Below are 18,998 nucleotides of genomic sequence, written 5' to 3' on the forward strand. Positions count from 1 at the left end.
GGTTCTGGTCACTGCAAGAAGGGTGGGAAGACAGGAACCACCCATCACCCACGGGGGGTCACACTTACAGCCATGTGCAGAGAGGAGCCAAGGGAAAGCTGAGGAGCTCGGGGTGTCTGGGGGAGAACAGCAACATTGAACACGTGGCTTTCCAAGCTGGTTTGGGGACCAGCAGAGCTGGACACCTGGGAAGGAAAGAGCACATGAATGGATAGCTGAGAGAGGACACAGCTGCACTTCTAGAGCAGGTTTCATAACTTCCCTCTCCTTTCCTCCTGGTCTGGGAAGGAAAAGACACACCTTTCCAGCAGGTGCCAACCCAAAGCATATATGAATGGCTGCTGATGGGAACTGAGACCTTTAAATAGTCACCAATTTCTCCATGATTGCCACTACAATCTGTAGAGACATCTGGTTTTCAGTTCCCCACCTGCTACTCATTCCTGCTTCCCCTACTTCTGCTGAATTTGACTCCAGCTGTCTGTACAGCTTACTGGAACTTCTCATCCCAGGAAAAGAAAAAATAATGGGCTTCTAAACCTTCCTCCCACCCCCAAAATGACCACCAGTTGTGCTGAGGAGGGGAAAATAACCCCTCTTTTAACAAGCCTTGGCAGGGGCTCCCTGTGATCCCACCATCTTCCAAGACAGCCTGCACTTGTGTTTCACCCAGACCCATAAAAATATTCCATACATCACTGCAACACCAAAGTTAAGTCAGCTGTATCTAATCTGTACTGGCAAACCTACAGTAATGAGATAGAAAGCAAAGAATATTAAATTTGGAACAACTCAAGGGGTCAAAAAGCATCCCCAAGAGATAAGCTTGCAAATGTTCACAGCACTCCTGAGCTAAGGCAAGCACCCAAAGAAATGCAGCTCCCTTCTTTGTGAGACTCAGCTGTGACTTAATCCTTCAGGGCTGGAATTCCCCACTTGAATTCAACAGAACACTTTGTGAGAGCAGGAACAGGAAACTCATCTCAAGAAAATGCATAAAAATGGAAAGACTATGGAACAAAGTAATTTTAGCCATTTGCTGGACCTGTTATTTGAATGGGAATGGGCAAAATCTTGCTGAAAACAGGAAGTTGGCCCTTTCTAAGATGCCCCAATCCCTGGTTCAGGACTCAGACAGATGTGTCCTGGTCTCCTGATGTGACCCAAGATGCTGCAGGGTTCTCCTCAGCAGGGTTCTCCACACAGTTATTGCTACACCTCCAAGATACTCAAACCAAACATGAAACTCATGCAAAATGCATAGCCTGTAAGAGGAATGTGGCAATTAAGCTGAAGATTAGCTTGTTCAACACTGAGGCTCACAAATTCCTCATTATCACTTACGTTAATTACTTCTGAAATTACCTTAATTGCCTTTCTGGTGCTCCAGTAATAGCTCCTGACTTGTAAACCAGATGTAACAAACACTGCACACAAGTGTTCGTGGAGGCTTAACATTCTGGGAGGCTGTTAAACCTTTCAAGCAAACAGCAAGGACCTGTCTGAGGAATTTCATGGCTGTTAAATCCATGGCAAGGTGGGATTTATTTTAGTGCTACATCTGCCAGGGAGAATTTGGACTTTTTGGTCTGTTTGTACGAAGTTCTTCTACTTGCAAAAATTAAATTATTGGCTTGGAGGAAAGCAGGAGGGTTGCTTGGCTTGGGGGACTGCAAAACAGACAATTTAAAGTGAGTTACTCAGAGCACTTTGAACTCAGAGTAAACATCGGAGGGTTTATGAGAGGGCAGTGGGTTTGCCAGCCAGTACCCAGGGGTCAGATCTCCTGTCTGAACTGCAAACAGGGCATCCAGTCAGCCAGGTTATGAGCTGTAGCAACACACCCTGTCCTGGGAAATCCTTTCCCAGTGGTCTGGATGGTGGGGATGCCTTAGGATGAGTGTGAGCCTCTGCCAGGGTCTCTTCCACATGCAGACTGTGCACTCTGTTGCCTTTTCTAAGGACTTACAGGCAAAAAAAAACCCAACATTTCCTGGTCCTGCTTCTTCCTCAAAAGCAAGGCCAAGCACATCAGTAGGGCTGTCTCCAATCCTAACCCACAGGCAAAAGGCCAACAGAGAAGGGATCATGGTGACAGCAAGAATCAGTCCCTGGCCATGCTGCTGGGGTGTTAGAAGCTTCATCCCCTGGTAGTTTTAAGTGGTTGCCCATTTGCTCTGGGAACTCTGGATCTCAGAGAGCTTTCCTGCTTTTCCAAGCCAGCAGTTCCCTACAAACCCCCTTCCTGCCTGAGCTGGCATTGTCCTACTAAAGAAGGGCAGTGGAACAATGGCCCAGGGTGCCCAGGGAGGGGGTTGAGGCCTCATCCCTGGAGATGTTCAAGGTGAGGCTTGAGGAGGCTCTGAGCACCCTGATCTGGGTGAGGTGTCCCTGATACTGCAGGGCTTGGACTGGGTGACCCTGAGAGGTCCCTTCCAACCCAAATTATTCTGTGATTCTATAAAAAGCCAGGCCAGCTATTACTGCTCTGTGACCTCCCCTGGTGAACAGGATGAGGAGTACCTGGAACTGGAAGGAGTCACTCTCCACTTCAGCCCCAGAGTGCCTGTACCACACGATGCCCTCGTTGATGTCCTGCTGGGTGAAGGAGGTGGTAGGTGAGGCTGCTCTTCCATCAGGCAAAAGCTGCCAGGAGTCTGCTGGGCCATCTGCTGGCATTGGGACCAGAAGCACCACTTCACCTGGGAAAAGCCAAGCTGAAGAGTCAGGGCTCAACTTGTGAGAATAGATGATTTGTCACCAAGTAATGAGCACCCAAGACAAAGTCCACCCACTCTTAGTCTTTTCCCATCTAATGTGACTCACAGAAGAGCTCCTAAAAGTCCCCTATAGAGGGACCTTACAACATTCCAGGGAAATTTTATCTCCTGCTATAGCAAGGGGCAGATCAAGTAACTTGTGTGAGTGCACAGAAAAAATACACAGTCAGGCAAAGAACAGGATCTGCAACTTTAAACTTCCAAATTGTCCTTCTGCCCACTGACCAGCCCATTCCAACCTTCAAATGGACCCAGTTTGATAAACTGAGCACAAAAAAACAGATGCAAAGGACATGCCTCACTTTCTGGAGCTCCTGGGAAGGGACAAGAGAGCAGTGAGAAACAATCAAGGTTAAAAAGTATTGCAGCAGAAGATCTACCTTCTCCTCAAGGGTACATCTTAAGTACCAGAATACAGCATATTAATTTTTTTCAAGATCAGCTTTTTTCTAGCTCTTTTGGGGATTTATTATGTCAAAAAAAGTATCCTCAGCTGACTTCTCTGAACAGAAATCTTCAACTGAAAAAAAGCTCTTCAAGACATTCAATAATGGACTTCTGTATCACAGGCTGGAAAGAAAGTCTGTCTGCCCTGTCACTCTTCAGAGCCTATAGCTTTTATATCTCCAACATCCAGCTTACTTCTGATTCTTGCATTAGAAAAAGGTTCTCAGCTGGGCTGGAACATCACTGGCTTCATTGCAAGCACACCAAGGAAGAGCAGGATCTGGGCACATCCCACTGGTGCTCAGCTTTCCTCACCCATGCCTGCAAGGGTTGGATTTGCATCCAACCAAGCTCTGCCCACCAAGAGGAGGGCATCAGAACCTTGGTCATCCATTTCCTTGATGTGAACATTTTTCCTAACCACACACAGAAAGGAAATTAAAAGCTGGCAATGAGCTCTAGTCTCAAAATAAGTGACACATTTCTTTGTTTTACAGAGTGATTTCCCTGTTTTTAGAGCTAATGTTCAATCTGTGAAAAAATTATAGGTCTCCCCTATCTTTACCATTCCTGACTACATATAATTTAGCTGCTTTTTAAGGAACTTGTTAGCTTTATATTGTGTTTTTCTATGAGTCTTTGAAAGTATCCCTCGTGGCTACTAACTCAGAAGCCACATATATTATAAATCACTCCAGCTCTCCTTCCAGCATTAATCATTCTGTTATGCAAAAGAAACACCATAAACTCTCCCAGTTCATTTCCCCAAACCACCCTCAAACAGTTGGAGTAATCAAAGAAGAATTCAGCCAGCTGAAATATCACACTTCCACTTAATCATCAAACTCCCTGCTAATATTCCCTGATCAGGGCCCTAATTACATTCCCTGTCCTCACTTTTCTGCTTGGGGGAATTCACCACCTTAATCTTTCGTGTGATTTCTGAAGATGTTAATCACATACCCTGAGGAGCCAGGGCCTGTGAGCTGTTTATCCTGCTCAGAGTAAGAGAAGAATCAATTAGAACACACAGCAAGATGCACATCCACGTGTCTTCCTCCACATGAATATTTAAGGTGATCAGAGGGAGCAGCTCCGTGCTGTTTACCTGTCTGCTTTATGATTACCTTTTCATTTGGAACATCATCCTTTTTTTTTATTTCAAGGAGAAAAGCACCTGTGTGTAGGTCACACACATGAGTGAACAACTTGGGCAATTTATTGAAATCTCTGGAGATGACAGAGCTGCCATTTCCAGAGCTGCTGAGTGGATTCAGGCACTTTGGGCTGGGTCATGCTGAGAAGAGTGGATGCTCCCATCACCTTAAAAAATTTCATCCTCTAAGGATGTATCTTTGGTTCAGTCTCTTCATCACTGGCCTGGATGAGGGGATGGAGTGATCCCTCAGCAAGTTTTGCTGATGATGTGAAGCTGGGAGGGGTGGCTGATAGAGCAGAAGGTTCTGCTGCTATCCCACCAGACCTGGACAGAGAGCTGGGCAAAGCTGAACCTCCTGAAGGTCAGCAAGGACACAGGGAGAGTTCTGCATCTGGGGAGGAACAACCCCAACCCCCAGCACAGATCAGGGGGTGTCCTGCTTGGATCTTAGGGTCCCAGTGAACAGTAAATTCTCCATGGGTCAGCAGTGTGCCCTGCTGGCCAAGAGGGCCAATGGTATCCTGATGTGCAGCAGGAAAAGTGTGTCCAGCAGATGCAGGGAGGTTCTCCTCCCCCTCTACTCTGCCCTGGTGAGACCACAGCTGGAACACTGGATCCAGTTTTGGGCTCCCCAGTTCAGGAGAGACAGGGATCTACTGGGGAGAGTCCAAGGGAGAGCTGGGAGGGTGAGGAGGGGACTTGAGCATCTCTGCTGGGAAGGCAGACTGAGAGCCCTGGGGCTGTTCAGCCTTGAGAAGAGAAGGCTGAGAGGGGATCTTAGGAATGTTTGTCAGTATCTGAGGGGTGAGTGTCAAGAGCATGAGGCCAATCTCTTTCCAGTGGTGCCCAGTAATAGGACAAGGAATAATGGGTTTAAACTGGAATATAGGAATTTTCATCTCAACATGAGGAGAAACTTCTCTCCTGTGAGGCTGAGGGAGCCCTGGCCCAGGCTGCCCAGAGAGGTTGTGGAGTCTCCTTCTCTGGAGCCTTTCCAACCCCACCTGGATGTGTTCTGTGTGTCCTGCCCTGGGGGATCCTGCTGGGGCAGGAGGGTTGGACTCAATGATCTCTTGATGTCCCTTCCAACCCCTATAATTCTACAATTCTATGTCCCAGGGAGCAGCCTGGTGTATAACAACACCTACTTGTATTTTTCCCCCATTCCAGAGGTGTGTTGAGGCACCCTGCAGGTCAGGAAGAAAGCCAGGGAAGACACTGGGTCTGTTTCTAGGGATAAACAAAGGAGGCCCAGCATAAAGAGACCCTTCAGAAGATCAGCCATCTGCTTGGACACAGATTATTCCTTCCCTAATCATATCCTTTGGTTGGTTTCAGAGTCTTGAAAATAAAGGCAAGAAGCCTTCTTTGTTCACACCCTTGTGCTACAGAAATGTGGTAGCTAATTCTGAGGTGGTTTTCTTTCCTATCTAAAAATCAAATGATGTATTTGCTCCAGTTCTGAATGTCTTTTCCATGACTCAAACAGTAAGATAGGCAGATAAGCCCTCCTTGATGAAGGATACACTTTCTGCATTTCTCTTCCTTTCATCCTCCCTTTCTGTAAAACAGTATCTTAGATAACAATTTTGAAGATCATTGATTTCTACTGCTTATTCCTCACCTGCAGCTACAAACCCATTTGTGTTATTGCAATTAATTACAGTAGAGCTAATTATGGTGATACAAACACAGGATTAAAAATTTTGGTTAGGGTTAGGCAGCAGGAGACAAGCTCCTCGAGGGGAAAATTCTTGTTTTTATGTAAATGCTTATTAAAATTGAGAAGACAGCCCTTCATCTGCAGAAAACTGAAGGGGGAATACAAATTAATTACTTCTCTTCTAAATTGCAAAAATAACATCCTCTGTGTTTCCATCAGGTACAGGCAGCTGCCATGGGAACCAGCCTATCCTTACAGCAAACCAGCACTAAAAATCCTTTATTTTATCCACCTCAGCAAATTCAAAGCAATGATATCATTTCACTGAAGTGCAAAATGTACTATTTAAAGCCATGGTTCTAGTGAAACAAATGGTGTTGCTGAGAAGGAAAAAACAACATTTATCTTTTTTCTGCCCACATTTCCTTTCCCTCCACACAGGACATCTTCTCTTTCCCAGCCACTTTCTCCCAGTTTGTATCTCAACCACAAATCCCAGCACCCTCCATGCTGCTCCCCCTTGGCCTGGGTCCAGAAAATATTCCCCAAGTCACACATATGGGGCTCTGAGAGATGAGATCAGAGCCTCTCAAAAGGAATTTTGAGACAAGAATTATACCCAGATGCAAATGTCACCAATTTCTCTTGGAGTCAATAACCCTTTCCATTAGTAGGAACTAAAACCAAATGTCATGGAATTTAGGGAAGTCTCCAGTTCAAGGTGAATTTTTGCTCATTATTAATCATTGTACCAGCTTGTTTCCAGAGTTAGGTGCTACTCTGCACTCCTCTTAAACCATACACTCCTTGTAGAGTATCAGTAACTCTGGGCAGTGAGAAAGATTCTGCTCTCACACAGCTGTAAAAATCAACCTGAACTTCCCTACCCCTGGAGAAAACAGTTGCAGAAGTTCAGGCACTGGTTTGCACACCCATTTGAACTGGGAAGACATGAGGTGAGCAGCAGCACTTATTCAGCAGAGTATTTTAAGGAAATAATCCCTCAAATGCTGTTTTAGTTGTGAGCAAAGTACCACAGAAGAATCACAGGTGTGTGAAGAACATCCTTTTCCTCAGAAGTAACCAGAATCCTACACTTCTGTTTAACAGAACCTTGGGACAGGTGGGGTGAGAAGCAAAGCCCTACAAAGCTGCTTTTTGACAAGAAAACTCCAAAGATATTTACCATGTCTTGGCTGGTCCTTGGGGATGGTGTAGGTTACCTCAGAGGCACGGGCACCAGGTAGCTTGGCATGAAGAATTGTCTTGGAGATCTGTAGCATCCCTCCCTGGGGCACCCAGACCAGGGAGTTGGTCACCAGCTGAGGGCTTCTGACATCCTGCAGGCAGGGGCACAGCAGGAAAAGGCTCAACTGGACATCAGCCATGCTGCACCAATGGGAACAGATTTTCAGGTGAAAAGGGTCAAGTGGAGTATTTGGGAATTTCTTATGCATCTGACCCTGGCTGTTTGCCTCAAGAAATGTTTGTCCATCCTTCAGCTGTAGCCTTCAGACCTGGAGAGCTGACCTTGTCCTCCAATATTTCTAAGCTCCTGTTGCTGAGCTGAAACCTCCCTGAGCTCAGTTCTCCCTGCACAATTTTCTCTTTTACCACCACCCTCATTTTTTGTCCTCTTGCCTTTTGACATGTCTTGACAGAACTCATCTCCAGGGCACAGTGGGAAATTCACTACTATCAAAATGTGAACAAAAGGATCCAGTTTACTTCACTGGTTTGCTTTGATCCACACTTTCTCTTGCATCTCCTCATTTTACTTCTAAGAACACACTCTTTTCAAGGCTTCTTATGGAACAACAGCTTCTTACCCTTTCAAAATTCTCTCTGCCTGGCACCTCCACCATATCTGTAACTATTATTACTGCTCCATGAGCAAACCCAGGCTCAGGATCAACCTCATGCTCTTTGACAAGTTGGGGGAAAATGGACCTTAAGGATATGCAAATGCTCATTTACTACTCCTCATAATCACATCACCCCAAAGCTGATAAATGACTCATGATGCTCTTCTAAATCTAAAAGAAAGAGCTAAAAATATGGCTGTGAAGAAGAATCCCATTGAAGGATGATTTCTTGTGTCCATTTTTGACATGTGTGCTGAGCAACTTTCACCCCTTTAGTTTGTACAACATTTATTTTGTATGGTGGTAATTTTTAAATGCTGCAGGATCTTAGACTGCATCAGAGCTTCCCAGCACAATGGCAGATTTATTTTTTTTAAAAACAGTGAAAAAGAACCCTGCCAATATATATGATAACTTTCCTCTGACCTTATTGATCCAATCACATGGTGACACATCCAGGCCTAGCAAAGCATGAGTCTGGAACAGGAACCAAACTACAAAGGTCAGAAAGGTCCCTGGATTCATTGTGTAGAGACAGAAAAGAGAGATTAGCCACACTTCCAGGAATGGCAGGTTTAATGCCTGACAAGAAAACATTGCTAAGTGCATGTTAGTTAAACACAAGGCTGTGGCTTTGCTGTGAACATGGAACTCTGGTTTTTTGGTAATGAAATGACTGCAGGCTCCTTCACTGGCCACAGGAAACCAGTTTGGCATTTTTTAATACCATTCCCACCTGGCTTTGATCCTGTGATCCTGCTTGTTAATATGAAAACACACATGAGACAGCTCCTCTTGCTTGGTCACCTTTTAAAACATACACTTAAAGCCAAGCTATTTTCTCATCTAAACACTCACCCTGTGTCCAGCAAAACAGCAAGAATCACATTAGATTTTTTGGGGGTTTTTTGTTTGTTTGGTTGGGGTTTTTTTTACCAATACCTAAGCATGTAGTTAGCAAACTGTGGGAATGAATTCACAGCACAGGAAAACTGTTTCCAGAGCCTGGGGAGGTTAACATGCTCCCTGGTCCATGTTTCAGGGACCTGCTCCCAGTTAGGAAGAGATGGAGTGGAGACCTCCCTGAGCTGGATATCCTCTAGAGGTTCAACACACCCCTAAAATCAATTTATTTTGCCTTTTTCATGCATTTTCCTAAGAAAAGAAAGGCTTCTATATCCCACAGGCAAGGGGCAGATCACAGAGGGGTAGGTCTGACCTCCTCTGACTTACAGTACATAGCCTGGGATCATATTTTCTAGGGCATGGGCTCCTTATTCCCCATTGGGGCACCACTGGTGGTGCTCTGCCAAAAACAAAGCACCAGCAGGTCTCAGATTAACTTGACAGAAGCTGTAAGTGTTCAAGAATGTCAACAAAAATATACAGCAGTGCAAATGGTTGTGAAGAGCTCTGAAAATAGAGGCCAGCTGTTCAGGCTGCAGCAGGTCAGATGAGGTGTTTGGACAGGGGCAAACAGAGGGAAGCAGGCTGGCAGCAACCAAAGGGACTAAAAAAAGTGCAGAAAAGGAGGAACACCTGTGGTGAAGAAACAAAGCCCTCTGATTCATAATATTTGGGAGGTTGTGTTGCCCTTCATGTGTGTTTTCACACTTTCATGCCTGAGGATTATGGCACTGAGCCCATGGAATGGGAATCCAAGAGGAATCTAAAAGAGGGGAGATTCAGATTAGATCTCAGGAGGAAATGTTTTACTATGAGGATTGGTGAAACACTGGCCCAGGATGCCCAGAAAGGTGGTAGAAACCCCATCTCAGGAAACATCCAAGGTCAGGGTGGACAGGGTGCTGAGCAACCTGATCTGATGGAAGATGTCCCTGCTTATTGCAGGGGGATTGGTCTTGGTGACCTTTACAAGGTCCCTTCTAAACCAAACAAGGATTCCAAGTGACCTTTCACAGCAGGACTTACCCTGTAAAACCATCTCCTTCTCTGGAGAGGTTCAAAACCCATCTGGACTCATTCCTGTGTCACCCACACTGGGTGCTCCTGCTCTGGCAGAGGGGTCGGACTCTGATCTTTTGAGGTGCCTTCCAACCCCTAACATTCTGTAATTCTGTGATCCAGCAGCAGGTTATACCAAGCTCTGTGTCCCCAGATAAGTAACATGGCTTGAAAAGCACCCCTTGAACTCCCACACCTCCAGCCAAGGTCCTACCACAGTCTCTTTAGCAATCTTTGAATGTAAACCAAGAAAAAAAAAATAACCAAACCCCAAGGGTCTTTGCCTGTGTGTTTCAGCAGCACCTCTTCAGAAACAAACCCTGCATGGATTTCAGCTCCCAAGGCTGCTCCACAAAGCCACTAATTAGGATGAGGCAGGAGCTGGGTAGCTGCCAGCTCTGCCCTCATCCTAAAAGCCACTCTGCTCTTCCCTCTGCCCCCACTTTCATCCCTCTCTGCAGCCAAGTGAGACTTGGGAAGATAATGAGAGAAAAGGGAGCACCAAATCAGCTATTGAAAGAAACTACTCAGCAATTCACCCTCTCTGGTGTTTACAAGAACCTGCTTAATCAATAGCAAAAAAAAAAAAAAAAAAAAAAGGTGTTACAAGCACAGAGTGCTGTCCAAGTATTTTTAGAGCCCTGATCTTACACAGGCTCCTCAGAACCCCCTAAATAATCTGGGTAAAGAAACCCTGGGCAGGGCTGTTCTTATTCCAGCTAATAACTCAGCCCCAGCCCTGAAAGCAACCTTCCTTCATTCCCAGACTGAGGGGAGCTGTGTATCTAATTATCATTAATGACTCCTGCACTTTAGGAGCCACCCCAGGGGCTAAATGGGATCAGTCCCTCCTTCTGCTCACTGCACAGCCCCTGTAGTGCTTGTGAACCTGACTTCAAACGTTCATGGCCCAGCTGCTGGGAGAGGTGGCTCATCCAGCAGAGAGGAGGACAAAAAAGGGGCAATAGCATCTCCTCCCAGCTCCTTTTCATGGAGTGGAAGCACTCACAGACTGGCTAAATCTCAGCTCCACATATAAATAAACTGCACAGAGTGGGTTTCTTCCCTGACAGCTCTATTTTTCATTCTCTGTCACATTAACTGAGGAATAAAGGAATTTTCAGCTTTTTTTCCCCCTTCTGTTTCATTACAATACCAGAACTGAAATTCTTGCAAGCACTTCAACAACTTCACTTTTTTTTTTAAGGCTTCACCACACATACAATGTGTATATTTAATGCTTTGTTTGGCTGGGCTTTGTTTCATCAACACATGGAAAAGCATCACTGCTTCTAATTTGACTGCTGTAATCTCTGTAAAATTTAACACAAAGAGACAATTCATGTCCAAATACAGAAGAGAGAAACCATAATGAGATAACTGATGATGAACTGCAATAAAAGCAAGATACAGGAATGAAAATACTTCTTAAAATTCCTGAAATAGGAAGATGCATCAAGTGAAAGGTTTCAGTGGAAGTGAACAGCAGACCCTGACTTTGGGAGACACCACCACCACCCAAGTACCAGTGATAAACCTTGTTAGCCAAGTCCTTCTGTGCCTCCCATCACACTCCCATCAGCTTGGGGATGGTTTGCCTACCTCATCAGCCTTTTCATAGAATCCTAGGATGATCTGGGTTGGAAGGGACCTCTCCAGGTCACCCAGTCCAAGCCCTGCAGTATCAGGGACACCCTCACTCAGATCAGGGTGCTCAGAGCCTTTTCTCTCTGTTGTTCATTCCTTCTCTAACTCATTGCCCTTACCAGTGCAAAACTCTCACCTGCAACTCCAGAAAATCTTTTTATCAAGTATCTATGGACTTAAGAGTTGTCAAAGCTGCACAATTTGAGCTGAACCAGTCCTGTTGGAAACCAGAAATTCAGGTGGCCTCCAAAACTCAATCAATCCCTGACTTTCTCCTGTCTCTGCCCACAGCCTGTCAGTAATGCAGGATAAGTGACTCCTCAGGGACACAGCAATACTTCTCCAGACTTCTAATGTGCCTGGGAGGGTTTCTGTCACAGCACTTACCTCGGGAGCAATCTTGATGTGGAAGAGGATGTTCTGGAAGTGGTACCCATCACTCACTTGCCAAAGAACTGCATCATCCTGGGTGTCAGAGCCATCGTGAGCATAGTGCAGCAGCCCAGCAGCAAGGGCATCCAGGTGGAATACCTGGGCTGGAGAAGCTGAGTCTCCAGGAGGTTTGATCAGCTGCCCGTGACGTGGAGGCTCCAAAACCATCACCACAACATCCTCAGGATTGTCACTGTCTCTCACCCCAAGCAACAGGTCTGTTATAGCTCCAGCTTTCCCTCTGGGGACAAGGAGGGCCTCATTTCTGAACACATACGGGGCCTGAAACACAAAAGCAGCTCTTAGGTGCTGGCTAAACCTTGGCAGCCTGATGGGCAGCAAAGTCTGGAATGAAAAATGTGGGGTTAAGGAAATGAGCTTACCTCACCCTTGGAAGCTTTGTATTTCTAAGCAGCAGAGAATCCCTCTCCACAGGGTTAGGGGAGACCTTATTATGACATTCTAATACTTAAAAGAAGGCTATAAATCAGCTGGAGACTCCCTGCTCACAAGGAGTCACCTGGACAGGACAAGGGGCAATGGGCACAAGGTGCTCCTGGGGAGATTCCCATGGGACACAAGAGGGAAATTTTTCCCCATGAGGACAGTCAGACCTTGGAATGGTCTCCCAGGGGAAGGGGGGGATTCCCCCACTTTGGAAAGTTTGAAGTCTCAGCTCTCTGGGGTGCTGAGAGATCTCAGATAAACAATATCAGAAGGGCTGGAGCAGGGGATCCTTGAGGTCCCTTCCACCCTGGCACTCTGGGATTCTATGATGCTCTGAACTTAACACTGAGGATGTGCTTGCCTTGTCCTGAAGTGATAAAGTCCATCTTGAGAGCAGCAAACCTGGGTGCCACCAACGTAAGCATTGATTTCTTTACAAAGGGTCCACAGAGCCTTATTCCTCCTCCACCTCCTAGATTCCACATCTCTGCTGGTTTAAATTAGTTCTCTAGCTCTTCCTCATCAAGAAAACTTAACCCTGCAGCCTCCATTGATGCCAAAACCATCATTTGCCATCAGCAATACCTCTGCCTCAGGAGGGGGTTGATCCTGCAGAGAACATTCAGCAGAGGTAACAGCTGCCACCTTGCCTTCTCAGTGTTATTAAGGATTGGAAGGGAAAATTCCTGTTATTAAACCTCATTTATGTATTCTGGGGCAGTGGCTGGGGCTCTTACTTAGGTGAATGTCCTACTGAGGTAAACAAGAGATTAGACTGAGCAAAGATTTCAGTACCAACCAGAATCAATATACACATTACCAGGATCAAAATCCACAGTTTGTCTTCCACTAAAGGACAAACTAGAACACTGCTAATTCCCAGAAGCTGTGGAATGACTAATACAGAATACAATGACTAAAAGCAACAAAGTGCAACTTAAAAAAAAAAAAATCTAATTTTTTAACCCTGAAGCCACCACCTCTTTAGGGACCCCAAGCTGGAAAACAGACAAGCAGTGCAGTTTCAGAATTGTCAGAGAACACAGAAATGATGCAGCTCAGGTGGAGTTTCCTGTAAGGAACCTGGAGACACCCCACAGGTCTCCAGCCTGGGATGAGGTGAGCAAGTCACCAAGGTTTTGAGCTACCCTCCTACCACAGTCAGCACGAAGCACAGACCAGCACCAGCACCTTCAGACAATGATTAAAAGCAATTAATTTCCTAAATTACTCCTTGTGAGGATGGATGCTGAGTCAGGCTTGTAGGCAAGAAGGAGTCACCACTAAAAAGAGAAAGGATGGTGGCCAGATTTCCAGTTTAGAGTTTTATCAACTCATTAAATGCCCCAATGAGATGTAAATGGGTCTTAAGAGGTAGCTGACTTCAACTGCACGTTAAAGCCTCTTGGCACTGCCAGAATATGCCAAGTACCCACAACAACTTCTGGTCAAGCAAAGCTACGTGGCAGAGCTTTCAACTTGACAGTCTGACCATGGACAAAGCTCAGGGAAAGCTGCAAAATCTCCCTGGAAACCTGGAGCCTTGTTCAAGTGAGTCCCTGGGGAACCCACTGCCAGCACAACCAGCAGCAAGCAGGATGCTGGGCAGGCAGCTCCAGCACTTCCAGAGGAACACCTGGAGCTGGAGTGGGAGTCAAAGCCTGGAGGGATGGGATGCTGTGAGCTGCTGATGGGCTTGAGCAGCTCCTCCTTCCTCTGCCCTCTCTCTCCCTGTGTCTCTTGCTCATCTCTGCAGACCTTGACTTTCAGATGCCTTCAGGATCTTGCACTTCAGACTTTAAATAACAATAATATGAGACATGGACACCTGACAGTACCATCAACTTGCCTGGAAATATTGAGCAGTTTAAGACACACTTTAAATAGCTCTTACTGATTTAATCCCCAACTGCCCTGGAACAGAGCACTTCAGTAAATGCTCTTGACTGCCAAAGCACCCCTGCCATGGGGATCAATCATTGCTCAATTGCCCTGCAGTACAAGACTGAATGAGACCATCTGTGGATCCAAAGAACAATTTAAACAGCAGGGACTCCTCAGCCCTCCCTAGGACTGCACAGCTGCAATTCCCTGCACAAGAAAAATGACATGGGCCAGTTTCTTCACTCACTTCCCCCAAGCCCAGGTCTTCCATATAAATCTTGGCTGCTTCTCAACTAAGTGAGAGTTGAGTCTAATCTGCCTGAGCTGAACTCCAGCTCAGGTTCTGCCCAGCTCCTTTGGTATCACTGCAAGAAACCAGGGCTCCAAATGGAACAAAATTTAGGGTTGTTTCCCAGCTTGGTTACATTACCTGTGTTGAAAATGCTTGAACGTTGATGACCTCAGGGTGGGAGAAGAACTGCTGATTGCTGAGCTTCAAGGAAAATTGTCCTTTCCTAAAAGAGGCCCCAAGAAGTCAACAGAGGATAATACAAATTAATGAAGTGCACTTGCAGGACTCACTGATGATAAAAATATTATATATTCAGTAAAAATTACTAGCTTAGTGACAGGAGCTTTAGCTCTATTTTTTTTTCAATTATGTTTTTATAGTATTTCCTTCTGAAGGGTTGCAACAGTCACAACATGTAGTGAAATACCTTGAGCTATGTAATAATGTACTCTCATTTCTCTTTATGTAATGTCACCCACATAGGGTGACATCTCCAAGATAAAGTACTGATTCTAAATGTCACCTATTCACTGCTAAAGAAAAATGTCACTTATATGGCTTCAGAACAGAAGCTCCCACTTTTCAGTACTTTTTTTTTTCCTATTTACTTTCCATTAATGCCACCCAATAACCCTGAGCATAAAATAGGTGCTTCTCAAGATAAGATCTTGACATTTCACTGTGTCTACCAGGCAGACAAAAAAACCCCAAAACCATGATACAGAAACACATGCCTTAGGTTTAGTGAATGTGAGCTAACTATTGGCATCAGAAAGACACCCTGAGAGCCTTAATGAAAACAAGGGATTAAAGAACACACTGATAATGCAGAGGCAGAAATTTAGAACAATTCCACTGGTAGCAGCCCAGTCCTGAAGTTGATGTAAATCAAGGGTGAAGATTGGCTTATTGCCTGGCAGCAGGGAAAATCTGAGTGTTGCCAGGCACTAATTACCACTAATGATCCCAGGACACTACCAGAGCTCATACTGCAGGCAAAGAAGGAATGGCTGAATGCAGATGATGCTGCAGAGCATGGTGGTGACATCACCTGAGCACCTTCATGACACTATCAAGAAACTGGTGTAAGCAGCAGACTAATATGCCAGTTTTTAACCCACTGCAGAGCACCCTAAAGATGAGACAGAGTCCTGCACCCCTGAAGCACCAGAGGTTTGGTTGCTGGATCACAGTGCCCTCTTCTCCCACACCCAGGGAAGGTCTGCACCATCAATTATGCTACAGTATAAGAACATCAGTAATTTTTTTAATAGCAGTGAGAAATGTGCTTCACAATAATAATGTCTCCAAGGAACAAGGAAATTTCCATTCCCAAGATACAACAATTTAATTTTTTAGGGCCAGAGCTCTGAAAAAAGAACCAGCAGCCTTACCTGGGCTTCTCCTTGCTGTGCAGGAAACGGACCCTCCTCTGCTTCACATCCTGGGAGCTGAAGTGCTCACCCCTGCTCAGCTGCACCTCCTCTCCTTCCCCCACCACCAGCACCAGCCTCCCGTTGGAGGGAGTGCTGACCACATGGAACAGGAGCTGGCCTGGGTCACCAGCCAGGTCCTGCACACCCAGGAGGGAGAGGCTGAGGGGTTTCACCCCACCAATTCCTACTGTGAGGGTACTGCTCACATGGAAGCTCAAGGGATGCTTGCTGCCTAAAAAGAAAAAAAAGGTGTGTTTGACAAGGGCATGGAGTGGTGGGAAAAGGGGGAATGGTTTTAAGCTGGAACAGGGGAGATTTAGGTCAGACATTAGGAAGGAATTATTTAATTTGAGGGTGCTGAGCCCCTGGCCCAGGTTGCCCAAGGAAGCTGTGGCTTCCTTCCATGCAGGGGGGTGAGACTGGGTGAGCTTTGAGGTCCCTTCCAACCCAAACCAGTCTGGGGTTCTGTGATTCTATAATTAAGTGAATTTCAGCCACGTGTTGTGGTAGCACTTTGCCTGTCACCACCAATGTTTGGGATAACAGACCAAACCTCTTAAAAAGCCCTGCTCATTACTGGCCTGGGTGCACAACCACCATCTCAATTAGAACTCCAACACATCCCAACCCCTGTTATTATTTGAGAGGCTCAGACAAGTCACTTCCCATCTTGAGTTCCCCATCACAAAACTTAACACCACCATACCCTGGCCTGCCCTGCATACAGACCAGTAAATCTTCATTTAGAACAGAGAAAAGATTATCACAAGTACTACAGTTGATGCAGTAAGGGATTGTCCCAAAAATACTCTTTAATTTCTTCTACATAATAATAATAAATGATGGTGTGATTGGAAAGACCTCACTGGGTAACTTCACTCAGGGAACCAGGCAGGCACGCAAATTAAAAAAAAAAAAAATTGGAGAAAAAGAGCTTCCAAATTTAACAGTCAACAATAAAAAAACCCCACACAAAGCTGCATTCCCAAAATGCCACTGAATGAACATTCTGGCCTTAAAATCAGCTGGAAGCCTGCCAGCTGGGTTGCTTTGTCAGAAGAGGCACTCACCTTCTTCACATTCTCTGGTCCTCGTGTTGCCATAGAAACCTGGGCCACAGGCAGAAACACAAATCTTCTTCTTCAGAAATGTGGTGCTGTCACAGAGGTGGCACAGGCTGTCACTGTCACACTCCAAACATCCAGGGGGACAAGCTGGATTGGATGGAAAGCACAACCCCACTGAGACACTGCAAAAACAATGCAGCCACAGGACACAGAGCTGTCCTTGAGGGGCAGCACAGAAACACCACTGCTGTGTGTGTCTGACCTACCTGACCAAAAGCCTGAAAAAGAAGGGGCAAAGGATTGGGGTAAAAGAGTTAAGTCACTTCCTCATTTGGCCACTGTTATCCATTGACAAAGAAGAACCTGAGAAGATCTTTCACATGGAAGAAACATGATTTTAAGTAACTGTCAAACAAATTTGAAAAAAATAATACTCCAAATATTCCCGGGGAGGGGGTTGAGGCCTCATCCCTGGAGATGTTCAAGGTGAGGCTTGAGGAGGCTCTGAGCACCCTGATCTGGGTGAGGGTGTCCCTGATACTGCAGGGCTTGGACTGGGTGACCTTGAGGAAGTCCCTTCCAACCCAAATTATTCTGTGATTCTGTGATACTAAATACACATGCAAGTTCTACACAGCTTTTTAAGCAACAACTACAACTGAAACCTTTCTAAAAAGGTAGGTTTAACACCTGCTTTTTGGTGCATGGTGTGTACACACCAACACACACCAGCAGCCAGCAGCAACTGAATCTCATTCCTCCTGGATGAGGTCCCTCTAAAAGCAGGGACAGCCTCTTATCTATTTCTCAGGTGACTGCATCACCTCAACAGCAAGTTCAGCCCAGCACCAAAGCACTTCTGCTTCACCCCAGCCATGCAAGAGAAAAAGTGGTGTAGAGAAGATGTGCTACAACCCTGGTCTCCTCTCCCCACACCCTGCTGGCTTTGCTTACCTGTGCACTTCTGCTGGGCATGGTCTGCAGAATGTCCCTTCCCACACTTGGGAACACAACGAGTGCCCAGGAGGAGAAATGGGGCTTGGCAAAGGCTGCACTGGCCTGGTTGGTGACACTGAAGGCAGTGTTCATCACACCCTAAAAGTCACAGGTTAAAAGTTGAGCTCAGCAGTGCTGCCAAACTGCTCCCTGCCCTGAGCTGTAGCAGCCCACAGGAACCACAGCTCCAGGGCCTGTGTGTGCTGGAGGGCAGCCAGAGAGCATGGGCTGAGAGAGCTGGGATTGTTCAACCTGGAGAGCAGAAGGCTCCAGGGAGACCTTAGAGAAACCTTCTGGTGCCTGAAGGGGCTCCAGAAAAGCTGAGAGGGACTTCTGAGAAGGGCCTGCAGGGATGGGACAAAGGGGAATGGCTTTAAACTGGAGGAGGGGAGATTTAGGTTGGACATTAGGAAGGAATTCTATAATCTGAGGGTGGTGAGACACTGTCCCAGGTTGCCCAAGGAAGCTGTGGCTGCCCCATCCCTGGCAGTGTCCAAGTCCAGGTTGGATGGGGCTTGGAGCAACCTGGGCTGGTGGGAGGTGTCCCTGCCCATGCAGGGGGGTGGGAATTAGAGGAAATTTAAGGTCCCCTCCAACCCAAAACATTCTGGGATTCTGTGACCTGAAGCCACAGTGTGCCTTCTGAATGCAAGAGGTGCACAAAGTGGAGCCAAGCAGGGAAAGGTGTTGGCAGCAGCCATTAGCAGAAACACTCAAGAAGAACTCACTCTGGCATGTGTCTGATTCCTTGTAGAAAGCTTCAGGGCACTGTTCCACACAAGCTCCTTCATGGAGAACATAGCCCTCCCCACACTGCAGGCAGTCAGTCCTCTGGGGACCTTTGCAAGCTTTACAGCTCCAGTCACACTCTGGAAGAGAAAAGAGTCAAAGCAGGGCTGCCCCTCCTGGGGCTGGGGG

The 18,998-nt window shown here is 46.2% G+C and overlaps 1 protein-coding gene across 1 annotated transcript in view; it reads right to left on the reverse strand.

Moving 5' to 3' along the window:
* Window positions 1-18,998, reverse strand: part of FRAS1 (Fraser extracellular matrix complex subunit 1) — a 160,385-nt gene that overhangs the window by 42,566 nt on the left and 98,821 nt on the right. The window contains exons 23-31 of the mRNA XM_071744117.1: window positions 18,809-18,949; window positions 18,039-18,179; window positions 17,088-17,231; window positions 15,976-16,249; window positions 14,720-14,804; window positions 11,914-12,240; window positions 7,236-7,389; window positions 2,524-2,702; window positions 69-185 (exon numbers count right to left, since the gene is read on the reverse strand). Coding sequence (XP_071600218.1) covers window positions 69-185; window positions 2,524-2,702; window positions 7,236-7,389; window positions 11,914-12,240; window positions 14,720-14,804; window positions 15,976-16,249; window positions 17,088-17,231; window positions 18,039-18,179; window positions 18,809-18,949 — 1,562 coding nt within the window. The remainder of the gene's footprint in view (window positions 1-68; window positions 186-2,523; window positions 2,703-7,235; window positions 7,390-11,913; window positions 12,241-14,719; window positions 14,805-15,975; window positions 16,250-17,087; window positions 17,232-18,038; window positions 18,180-18,808; window positions 18,950-18,998) is intronic.

Source organism: Heliangelus exortis, chromosome 4 (assembly GCF_036169615.1).
Source record: "Heliangelus exortis chromosome 4, bHelExo1.hap1, whole genome shotgun sequence".
Lineage (NCBI taxonomy): Eukaryota > Metazoa > Chordata > Aves > Apodiformes > Trochilidae > Heliangelus > Heliangelus exortis.